Genomic DNA, 12,211 nt, shown 5'->3' with positions numbered 1-12,211 from the left:
GTGCGGAAGTCGGGAGAGGCGGGCGGAAACGGAGGTGACGTCACGCCCGTAAGTGGTGGTGAACTTAACAAGATGGCGGTGTTACAGTGAATCGTTGGAATGGACTTAACAAGATGGCCGGTATGATGGTAAGTGTGAACTTAACAAGATGGCCGTTTGCCATAGCGGTTGGGGATGAACTTAACAAGATGGCCGGGTTACACAGTGAGTGGTTGGAGTGACCTTAATAAGATGCTCTTAGATTTTTTCGGTAAAGTCACGTAGGTAAAAATAAATAATAAAAGTAAATAATAAAAATATAAATGATAATAGAAATAAAATAATAAATCACGACGTTTCGGAGGCAACACAAGTCTCCGTCATCAGGTAGGGCCGTCACAGCTAAAAAAATATAATTTTATTATTTATTTTTTCCTAAGTGACTTTACCAAAAAAACCTAAGAGTATGAATCCTTGCAGTCACGAAAGCTTCAAATCTATACTTAATAAGATGGCCGGCTTTGTACTGTGGGAGGTGGGGGATGAACTTAACAAGATGGCCGACTGACCACACTTCCTGTTCTGACGTCACTTTCGGCTCAGCGCTCCACGTCCCCAACGTGGCGCCGAGGGGCCGCCTCCGGCTTCTCCCATTGGTCGGCGCCCTCAGCGCCGCCAACCAATCCCTACACGGGAGGAGGGGAGGTGGGGGCGAGTGAGGCGGAGCGTGCGCTGTGATTGGCTACTCGGCAGGCCCCTCCTGTCGCCCCTCCCTGCTCCCTCCACCCACACCCCGCCCCTCCCACCTTCGTTCCGCCCCCTACACTATCGCCCAGCCCACTCCACCATAAGCCCCGCCCACTCCACCCTAATCCCCGCCCACTCCACCCTCGGCTCCGCCCCCTCGCCGCCTGGCCCCGCCCCCTCGACGTCTGGCTCCGCCCCCTTGACGCCCGGCCCCGCCTCCCCCGCATTCCTCGTCGCGAGACCGAGAAGAGCCCAGCCTACTGTACACGCAGCCTGTAGCACACTGCACGCACTGCACACACAGCCTTTACATACACACACACTCACACAGGCTGTACACACACACAGCATACAAACACAGGCTGTACACACACTCACAGGCTGTACACACACTCACAGGCTGTACACACACAGGCTGTACACACAGCATACACACACACAGCCTGTACATACACACACACAGCCTGTACATACACACACACACAGCCTGTACATACACACACAGCTATACAACACAACATCAGCAACAACAACAGCAACAACATCAACAACAGCAGCAGCCACATAAACAACGACGACGCCGCCTGTTCCGGGCTCGGGCGCCTTGTGACGCTGCTGCCGCTGCCCAGCAGAGGGACATGGAGACTGCGAATCCCAACAAGAGGGTGCGGACTGGTGCTGTCTCCAACTGGGTGAGTGGTGGGTGGGTGGTGAGTGAGTGGTGAGGGTGGTGAGTGAGTGGTGAGTGTGTGGTGAGTGAGTGGTGAAGGTGGTGGGTGGGTGGTGAGGGTGGTAAGTGAGTGGTGAGGGTGGTGAGTGAGTGGGTGGGTGGTGAGGGTGGTGAGTGAGTGGTGAGGGTGGTGAGTGGGTGGTGTGGGTGGTGAGTGGTTGGTGAGTGGGTGGTGAGTGAGTGGTGAGGGTGGTGAATGAGTGGTGAGGGTGGTGAGTGAGTGGGTGGTGTGGGTGGTGAGTGGTTGGTGAGTGGGTGGTGAGGCTGGTGAGTGAGTGGTGAGAGTGGTGAGTGGGTGGTGAGGGTGGTGAGTGGGTGGTGAGGGTGGTGAGTGGGTGGTGAGTGAGTGGTGATGGTGGTGGGTGGGTGGTGAGAGTGGTGTGGGTGGTGAGTGAGTGGTAAGGGTGATGAGTGAGTGGTGAGGGTGGTGAGTGGGTGGTGAGGGTGGTGGTTCAATAATTTTTCAACACGTTTCATCAACGGGGACAAAGTTGAGATAGTTCGGTAGTTATTTGGATCATCTTTAGGTCCCCCTTTGTGAAGTGGACGAACATAGATTGTTTCCATTCCAGAGGCACTGATGCTTCTTTGATTGACAGGTTGAAAATATGGGCTATAGGTTTGTATATTAGGTGATCAACAGTTAGCAAAGCAAAGACGGGAACACTATCTGCTCCGGTAGAGGAGGACCCTTTGAGGTAGGACAGTTGTTTCAGAAGATTACTTTCGTGGATAGGCTGGAAACTAAATTCGTTTAATGTTTGGACAGCGGTGTAGGAAAATTGCATGAGCAGGAGTGACTCCCAATACATTATCAAAAGGTCACCATCTTAATAAAATGAAGGTTCAAATTTCGATTTAAAGCTTTCGTGACTGCAGGGATTCATCTTCTTGGTTCTTTCCGTAAAGTCACGTGGAAGGGAAATAATACAATAATAAAAATAAAACAATAAAATAATTCTCACGACGTTTTGGCCACAACGCAAGCAGCCGTCCTCAGGTGAAGAACAGGTCTTCTCGACAGACCTGCTTACGTTGTGGCCGAAACGTCGTGAGAATTATTTTATTATGTTTTATTTTTATTATTTTATTATTTCCATTCTACGTGACTTTACCGAAAGAACCAAGAAGAAGGTTAAAATTGTTGACTACTTTTTGGGGCTCTGAAAAATAGTCCACATTTTGGTTAAGCGCAACGGGCAGATTATCTGTGTTGGATGCCTTTTCGATACATTTTACTGTTTTCCAGAAGATCCTGGCGTTGCCGTGTGATTCCAGGAGAGTGGAGGAAAAGTGAGCATTTGTTGCATGCCGTATTTTTCTGACGCATCTATTCCTTAAAATCCTCTATTCTAGCCAGTCTTTGACCAAGTTACTTTTCTGAGCACATGCCCAAGCCTTGTCCCTAGCCTTCACGAGCTTAGTAACCAAAGGATCAAACCATGGTGGGCGGTTGCCTTTAGTTTTAAATCTAACCAACGGAGCATGTTTGTTGATAATACTCAGGTTGGGGATATCGCAGACCTTGTCAATATCCGAGTGAAGCACATCATTAGTAAATGCCTGAGAACTGAAGTGTCTCATGGAGTGCTTCTCAACCAATTTAGGGGGAGGGGCTTTGGGTCTGGCTGACGATCTCACCCCAAATATGAAGGAGTGATCACTAAGCTTATGACCCAGAACACCAGTAAGTAGGAAATTGTGAGGGGCATTAGTCAACAGGATGTCAAGCAGAGATGACTGTCCCGGATTTTTTAGGTTGGGTCTTGTGGGGACATTTATTAATTGAAACACGTTAAATTCACCCGCAAAATGTGTGGCCACGGCCGGCGGGTTTAGCCAATTCCAATTGAGATCACCAACTAAAACTATTTCACCCTTAGGGAGGCCCCCAAGAAGCTCCCTCAGTGCGTCCCCAGCTTCAACATCCTTACCACCAGGCGGTCTATAGCAGCACACAACCAATATCTGTTGATTTTTAACAAGGCCGCTCTTCATCCTTTCACAGAAAATACCTGTGCAAGCTATTCATTCTACTTTGCTTATTTCTGGGAGGTATTGAGCTTCACCCTGGTCCAAATGTAAAGAATTCTAAAAACAATTCTGGCAGAAAAGGTGTTGGTGTTCTACACGTGAACATCAGAGGGCTTGTGATTAAATTAAGTCAACTAAAACTAGAAGTGGCAAATCTGGACCCGGACATTTTCTGCCTTCCAGAAACATTTCTCACTCCGGCGGTCAATTACTTGCAGATTACGATTGACAAATACAACCTTTTTCGGCTTGACCGAGGGTCTAAAGGAGGTGGAATTGCCACCCATGTTCGTAGCGCTATAAGCATGTTCACCAGCTCATTCACGTAGATGTAAAATTTAATTTTAAAATGTCTACCCACGTGACTTTACCGAAAGAACCAAAGAGTATGGATTCCTGCAGTCACGAAAGCTTCACATCAAGATTCAGCAACATGTTTTTAACAAGGAGTGAGTTGGTGGTGATGGTGGCGGTGGTGGTGGTGGTGATGGTGGTGATGGAGGTGGTGGTGGAGGTGGTGGTGATGATGGAGTTGGCGGTGGAGGTGATGATGGTGGTGGTGATGATGGTGGTGATGGAGGTGGTGGTGGAGGTGGTGGTGATGATGGAGGTGGCGGTGGAGGTGATGATGGTGGTGGTGGTGATGGTGGTGGTGATGATGGAGGTGGTGGTGATGGAGGTGGTGGTGGAGGTGGTGGTGGTGATGATGGAGGTGGTGGTGGAGGTGGTGGTGGTGATGATGGAAGTGATGGTGGTGATGGAAGTGGTGATGGTGGTGGTGTCTGGGTGTGCGGTGTCGTTACGATGGGGGGGGGATGCCGTGACGGATGGACGTGGGGGGGTCAGCGAGCCCCACCCCTTAACATAACTTTAACGTACCTTTAACAAACATTTACACTAACTTAAAATAACTTTAACAAACATTCATAGTGACTTAACATAACTTTAACAACATTTATACTAACTTAACATCACTCTCACAACATTCATACTAACTTAACATCACTTTCACAAACATTTATACTAACTTAACATAACTTAAACAAACATTTAGAGTAACTTAACATCACTTTAACAAACAATTATAGTGACTTAACATAACTTGAACAACATTAATAGTAACTTAACATAACTTTAATAAACATTCATACTAACTTAACGTAACTTTAATAAACATTTATACTAACTTAACGTAACTTTAACAACATTTACACTAACTTAACGTAACTTTAATAAACATTTATACTAACTTAACATAACTTTAATAAACATTTATACTAACGTAACGTAACTTTAACAACATTTATACTAACTTAATGTAACTTTAATAAACATTTATACTAACTTAACAACTTTAATAAACATTTGTACTAACTAAACGTAACTTTAACAAACATTTATACTAACTTAACGTAATTTTGATTTAAAGCTTTCGTGACTGCAGGGATTCATCTTCTTGGTTCTTTCGGTAAAGTCACGTAGAAGGGAAATAATAAAATAATAAAAATAAAACATAATAAAATTATTCTCACGACGTTTTGGCCACAACGCATTGAAGACTTGGTTCATCAAGGACTGAATGCTGGGGTACCCCCCCTGGTGAGACACTGCTTAACCAATACATACTTCACCTGGAATGGAACTTTCTACAAGCAAACTGAGGGCACCCCAATGGGCTCCCCCCTATCTCCGGTTGTAGCCAACATCTTCATGGAGAAATTTGAGACTGACGCCATCAAGACTGCCACTCTACGCCCGACCTTATGGAAGAGGTACGTAGATGACACTTTTGTCATCTGGCCACATGGCCGGCCTGCTCTAGACCAATTTCTTGACCGCATCAATTCCATACACCCAGCCATCAGATTCACCATGGAAGTCGAAAAAGATGGCAAGCTACCCTTTTTGGATGTCCTAATTAAAAGGAGACCTGATGGTTCAATAAGCCACTCTGTCTACAGGAAAGCCACCCATACGGATGCTTACCTAAAACCGGATTCCCACCACCATCCATCCCAGAAGAATTCCCTCATCAAGACTCTATACCATAGAGCCCAATGCATTTCCGACCAGGAACACATTGGCAGTGAACTCAAACACGTACGCCAAGCTCTTAAGGCTAATGGTTACTCCGACTACACAATCCGCAAGGCCATCACTCCAACCATCAAGAAGGATCCTGTTGAGGAGCCTTTCAAGACCATCACCTTACCCTACATTGCTGGGGTCACAAAAAAGATCTCCAAAATCCTGATTAAACACAAGATCCAGGTCCGATTCAACACAGTACATAAAATCCGTGATCTGGTCCCGTCTGTAAAAGATGTGGTTCCAGACATACAGTACCCTGGCGTCTACAAACTAAGTTGCCTCTGTGGTAGCAGTTACATTGGAGAAACCAAACGACATGTCTCGGACCGCATCCGTGAACATAAAGCAGACCTGAAACACGGTAGGACAAACACCTCAGCCGTGGCAGATCACTGTTACAATTCAGTGGGCTCACATGACATTGACTTCTCCAAGACAGAGGTTCTCTGCAAGCCATCTGGCTATCATGAGAGATTCGTTCATGAGGCGATCCACATATACAAACACAGAGATAATTTCAACCGAGAAGATGGATTCTGGCTTAGCAATCATTGGAAGGACGTAATAAACCATTTCGGATCTTAACTGATTGTGTTCACGTTTACGGTGACTTTCAGACCGCGTTCCACTCACTGGCATGGTGCAGTGTGCAGAGTAATGTATGGTGTCGTAATTGTATAGTAAATATATAGCAGTGTGATACACATTAGGGTGGGTAGAATAATACATAGTGTTATATTAAAATGGATAAGGCAGTAACTGCAGCAGCAGCAGCAGCAACTGCAGCAGCAGCAGTAACTGCAGCAGCAGCAGAAACTGCAGCAGCAGCAACTGCAGCAGCAGAAACTGCAGCTCCCTTTGATGCTGTTAATCCTGCATAATGCACATGCATATGTAGTACTAATCACATTCCTGCATTTCCCATAAATATGCTAAATTCCTCTTGATATGCAAATTCCTTTGTCAAGGCGCCCAGCTTATATATATGCTCCAAGCTCGTGTGCTGTTTCATTCAGACTCTGTCGCCTCGACGGACCTGGTTTTCACCTGAGGACGGCTGCTTGCGTTGTGGCCAAAACGTCGTGAGAATAATTTTATTATGTTTTATTTTTATTATTGTATTACTTCCCTTCTACGTGACTTTACCGAAAGAACCAAGAAGATAACTTAACGTAACTTTAACAAACATTTATCGTAATCTCACGTGAGTGGTGAGTGAGTGGTGAGTGAGTGGGTGAGTGAGTGAGCGGTGAGTGGGTGAGTGGTGAGTGAGTGGGTGAGTGAGTGAGTGGGTGAGTGAGTGAGTGGGTGAGTGAGTGAGTGGTGAGTGAGTGTGTGAGTGGTGAGTGAGTGTGTGAGTGGTGAGTGAGTGAGTGGGTGAGTGAGTGAGCAGGTGAGTGGGTGAGTGGTGAGTGAGTGGGTGAGTGAGTGGGTGAGTGGGTGAGTGAGTGGTTGAGTGAGTGAGCGGGTGAGTGAGTGAGCGGGTGAGTGAGTGAGCGGGTGAGTGAGTGAGCAGGTGAGTGAGTGGTTGAGTGAGTGAGCAGGTGAGTGAGTGAGCGGGTGAGTGAGCGGGTGAGTGAGTGTCCAACACCGCCTGTGATGATTCTCTGAACCGGTCCTGGACCTCCCCTGGGTCGACTCAGCCTCAAATGAGTACCTGGTGTAGCAGTGGTGGTTGTGTAGTGATGGTGTAGTGAACATTGCTAGCACTGGGGAGACAAAGGCGGCCGGGCGTGGTGCTGGCCACCCACCCCCTCGTGTGCCATGCCGGCCTGCATAGGTGCTCGCTAACAGCACTTGCCCCTACAGTCTGTTAAGGCTATACGGGGGATCTTTGTCTTTGTGTACGTGTGTGTGTCTGTGTGTGTGTACGTGTGTATGTGTGACCCCATTCAAACCCACGGTGGCCTGATCTCCGCTATCTGACGAAAGCCGCAAGCGAGAATTTCATCATGACTTGCAGCTGGGGTTGGCATCGTCCCCCACTCCTCCAGATGTGGAGGGTAAATGGGCGAGGTTTAGGACTGTGACTCATGCAGATGCAATGGCTGCTTTGGGCACGCGGTCTAGACCTCCCCAGAGACCCTGGCTGACAGAGGAGGTGTTCAGGATAGTTGAGAAAAAGTGACAGGCCCACTCCCATCGGCTACAGCATCCCACGTCGGAGAATGAGGAGGCTTACCGCAGCCTTCGCTCGGAGGTTCAGAGAGCTGTGAGGCACTGCAAGGATGGGTGGTGGTCGCGGGTTGCTGAGGAGATGGAGTCTGCCTCACTGGCCCGCGATCACAAATCGCTCTTTAACTCCATCAAAAAAGTAACCTGCAGCGCCACACCTATTACTATCATTAGGGGAAGGAACGGTGATCTAATCTCCGACCCCCAGGAACAGGTTTGCAGATTTGCTGAGCATTTCTGAGGTCCTGGGGGAGGGGAAACCCTCAGCCTGGAAAACATCATGGCACAAAGTGGGGATAACCCTACTAAGGCTGCAATGCCTCAAATATTGGAAGAAGTCACCCCCTGTGAGTGGCTGCCTGAGGTGCCATCTGTTGAGGAAGTACTGAAGGCGATCCAGAGTCTGAGACCAGGAAAGGCACCCGGCAGAGATGATCTCCCAAGCGAAATGATGAGGGAGGGTGGCGTTTGTGCACAGACTGTCCTACATGACATCATAACAACAGTCTAGACCACTGGACGAGTTCCACAGGATTGGAAGGATGCCCTGGTGGTCCCCCTCTTTAAAAAGGGGGACCGCACAGACTGTAACAACTACAGGGGCATCTCACTCCTCAGTGTGCCGGGAAAGGTCCTGGCAAGGGTTATTCAACATCGCCTTGCTAGGCACGCTGAGGAGAGGTTTGCGGAGCCCCAATGCGGTTTCAGGAAGGGTGGTCCTGCACAGATGCCATATTTTCTGTCCGTCTGCTCCAGCAGAGGTGTAGGGAATTCCAATAAGACCTACATCTCTGCTTTATTGACCTGGTCAAGGCCTATGATACCATCAGTAGGCATGGGCTCTGGGTTGTTCTTCGTGCTTTCGGAGTCCCTGACCCTCTGCCCACGATCATGAAGGACCTTAATGATGGTCAGTGGGCCCGGGTAAAACTACGTGGCCGGGAGTCAGAGCCTTTCCCTGTACACCTTGGGGTGCGACAGGAATGTCCTCTTGCTCCCACATTTTTTAACATCTATTTTGACCGTGTAGTTCGTGAAGCCTTCAATAGCTGTACTGGAGGAATTTCCATCTGGTATAGATACAATGGAAGGCTGATTGATGCCCGGGTGCGGTCAAGGGATGGCTCCCTATTGCTCAACCACGTTATGTATGCTGATTATCTGGTGATTGCCGCTCACTCATAGGAGGAGTTGGAGGTGCTGCTGCTGAACCTGGAGCTTGCCACTAAGAGGTGGGGCCTTACCATCAGCCCCACCAAAACGAAGCACCTGCCTGGGTATTTTGTACCATCGGGCACTCCACCCCCACAACTCCCAATTGGTGATGGGGCAGTTGTGGAGAGAGTGGAAAGTTTCCAATACCTGGGCTGTGTGCTCATGACTGGCTCCGGTTTGACAGCTCTCACTCTGAATCAGTCGAGCGGCAATATCTTTTCATCGGTTGCGTCATGCTGTGTGGAAGCTAACTGGTCTGTCACTCCGCACTAAGCTTCGGGTCTTCTCGGCCACGGTCATTCCCTCCCTTCTCTACACTTGCGAAACGTGGACCCCCCTAATGGAACATTTTCGCTGGTTAGAAACATTTAGACTGGCCTGCCTACGATCCATCATGGGTTAACCTGCAGGCTGGATTGTGTGAGCTCCTCCGGCAGGCAACGAGGCTGCTTTCGCTGAGTCATGTAGCTCGCATGCCCAGCCTAAGGATATGAAAGGATCTTTGTTTCTGTGTGTGAGAGAGCGTGTGTGTGAGAGGGAGTGAGTGTATGTGAGTGTGAGTGGGTGAGTGTGTGAGTGAGTGAGTGTGAGAGTGAGTGAGTGTGTTAGTGAGTGTGTGTGTGAGAGGGAGTGAGTGTGTGTGAGAGTGAGTGTGTGTGTGAGAGTGAGTGAGTGTGTGTGTGAGTGAGTGAGTGTGAGAGTGAGTGAGTGTGTGTGTTAGTGTGTGTGAGAGTGAGTGTGTGTGTGTGTGAGAGTGAGTGTGTGTGTGAGAGAGTGTGTGTGAGTGAGTTTGTGGGTAAGTGTGAGTGTGAGTGTATGAGTGAGTATATGAGTGTGTTAGTGTGTGGGTGGGTGGGTGTGTGAGTGAATGTGAGTGTGTGGGTGGGTGAGTGTGTGAGTGAGTGACTGTGTGAGTGGGTGAGTGAGTGAGTGTGTGGGTGAGTGTGAGTGTTGAGTGTATGAGTGAGTGTATGAGTGTGTGAGTGGGTGAGTGTGTGTGTGAGTGGGTGTGTGAGTGAGTGAATGTGAGTGTGTGAGTGTACACTGTGTGTGTGTGTACACTGTGTCTGTGTGTGTACACTGTGTGTGTGACACTGTGTATGAGTTCTAGATTTGAAGCTTTCGTGACTGCAAGGAATCATATTTTTAGGTTTTTTCGGTAAAGTCACGTAGGTAAAACATCAAAATTAATGAAAATAAAATAAAACAAAAATCACGACGTTTCGGAGGCAACACAAGTCTCCGTCATCAGGTGGGACCGTCACAGCCAGATTAGCTGCATCAAGTGAGGCAATGATTCAATATGTAATCCCTTATAAGCAAGTTGAAGGGGGGAGGAGAGGGATTACATATTGAATCATTGCCTCACTTGATGCAGCTAATCTGGCTGTGATGGTCCCACCTGATGACGGAGACTTGTGTTGCCTCCGAAACGTCGTGATTTTTGTTTTATTTTATTTTCATTAATTTTGATGTTTTACCTACGTGACTTTACCGAAAAAACCTAAAAATACTGTGTATGAGTGTGTGTGTGTGAGTGGTAGTGTAGTGGTTCGCGCTACGCTGCGCTGTGAAACCGGCGACCCGGGTTCGATTCCCGCTCACAGCCAACACCACCAGTGACGATTATCTGAACCGGTCTCGGGCCTCCCCTAAGTCGACTCAGCCTCAAATGAGTACCTGATGTAGCGGTTGTGGTGGTATCGTAGTAAACATCGCTAGCACTGGGGGAGAGACAAAGGCGGCCGGGCGTGGTGCTGGCCACCCACCCCCTCGTGTGCCGTGCCCGGTGGCCTTCATAGGTGCTGATCACTAACAGCACTTGCCCCTACAGCCTGCTAGAGGCTACGCGGGGGATCTTTGTCTGTGTGTAGGTGCTACTAGCAGCACTTGCCCCTACAGCCTGCTAGAGGCTACACGGGGGATCTTTGTCTGTGTGTAGGTGCTACTGACAGCACTTGCCCCTACAGCCTGCTAGAGGCTACACGGGGGATCTTTGTCTGTGTGTAGGTGCTACTGACAGCACTTGCCCCTACAGCCAGCTAGAGGCTACACGGGGGAGCTTTGTCTGTGTATAGGTGCCACTGACAGCACTTGCCCCTACAGCCTGCTAGAGGCTACCTGGGGGATCTTTGTCTGTGTGTAGGTGCTACTAGCAGCACTTGCCCCTACAGCCTCCTAGAGGCTACCTGGGGGATCTTTGTCTGTGTGTGTGTATTAAACCCTGGATGGATCGAATGTTTTATGAATGTTTTCTGGACGTATGCTGAACGATTTTTGAACGTTTTCTGAACGTTTCCATTCAAAGTGAAATCCGGTTCAGTAGGAGTCGCGCCGAACCGGTTTTTCGACTCCACCCCCTCCCTCCCATTGACCACGCCCCACTTGACCCCGCCCCTCATTGACTCCTCCCCCTTGACCCCGCCCCTCATTGACTCCTCTCCCTTGACCCCGCCTCCTGACCCCACCCCTCATTGACTCCGCCCCTCCCCCCCACTCCCCCCCTCCCTCAGGGTTTCCCTGCCTGGGCGTGGGCAGAGGTTGAGGGGGCTGAGGGGAGGGGCGGAAGGGAGGGGCTGAGGGGGGTAAGGGGCTGAGGGCGGTGAGGGGAGGGGCTGAGGGGGGTAAGAGGCTGAGGGGGGTAAGGGGAGGCGCTGAGGGCGGTGAGGGGAGGGGCTGAGGGGGGGTGAGGGGAGGGGCTGAGGGGGGGGTGAGGGGAGGGGCTGAGGGGGGGTGAGGGGAGGGGCTGAGGGGGGGGGTGAGGGGAGGGGCTGAGGGGGGTGAGGTGAGGGCTGAGGGGAGGGGCTGAGGGAGGTGAGGAGCTGAGGGGGCTGACTGCCACGTGGCAGTCAGCGTGGAGGGGGCAGGAGGTGGGGGGGTGGGACAGGGTGGGGGGGGGGGACATTGTGGGGGGGGGGGTGGGACAGGGTGGGGGGGGGGACAGGGTGGGTGGGTGTGATGGTGGGTGGGTGGGTGTGATGGTGGGTGGGTGGATTAGTGAGTAGGTGGGTGTGATGGTGGATGGGTGGGTGGATTAGTGGGTGGGTGTGATGGTGGGTGGGTGTGGGTGGGTGGGTTGGTGTGATAGTGGGTGGGTGGCTGAGTTAGTGGGTGGGTGGGTGTGAGGGTGGGTGGGTGTGATGGTGGGTGGGTGGCTGGGTTAGTGGGTGGGTGGGTTGGTGTGATGGTGGGTGGGTGGCTGAGTTAGTGGGTGGATGTGAGGGTGGGTGGGTGTGAGGG

At 50.0% G+C, this 12,211-nt stretch overlaps 1 protein-coding gene across 1 annotated transcript in view; it reads left to right on the top strand.

Moving 5' to 3' along the window:
• The first annotated feature begins 1,283 nt into the window (after nt 1-1,283).
• The window catches only part of LOC144953817 (bifunctional 3'-phosphoadenosine 5'-phosphosulfate synthase 1-like), a 50,822-nt gene continuing 39,894 nt past the window's right edge, over nt 1,284-12,211 (top strand). The window contains exon 1 of the mRNA XM_078884464.1: nt 1,284-1,418. Coding sequence (XP_078740590.1) covers nt 1,365-1,418 — 54 coding nt within the window. The 5' untranslated portion in view covers nt 1,284-1,364. The remainder of the gene's footprint in view (nt 1,419-12,211) is intronic.

This window comes from Lampetra fluviatilis (assembly GCF_964198595.1).
Source record: "Lampetra fluviatilis chromosome 45 unlocalized genomic scaffold, kcLamFluv1.1 SUPER_45_unloc_1, whole genome shotgun sequence".
NCBI classification, from domain to species: domain Eukaryota; kingdom Metazoa; phylum Chordata; class Hyperoartia; order Petromyzontiformes; family Petromyzontidae; genus Lampetra; species Lampetra fluviatilis.
Note: the sequence above shows the minus strand (reverse complement) of the source record. Positions and strands in the feature narration are given on the sequence as shown.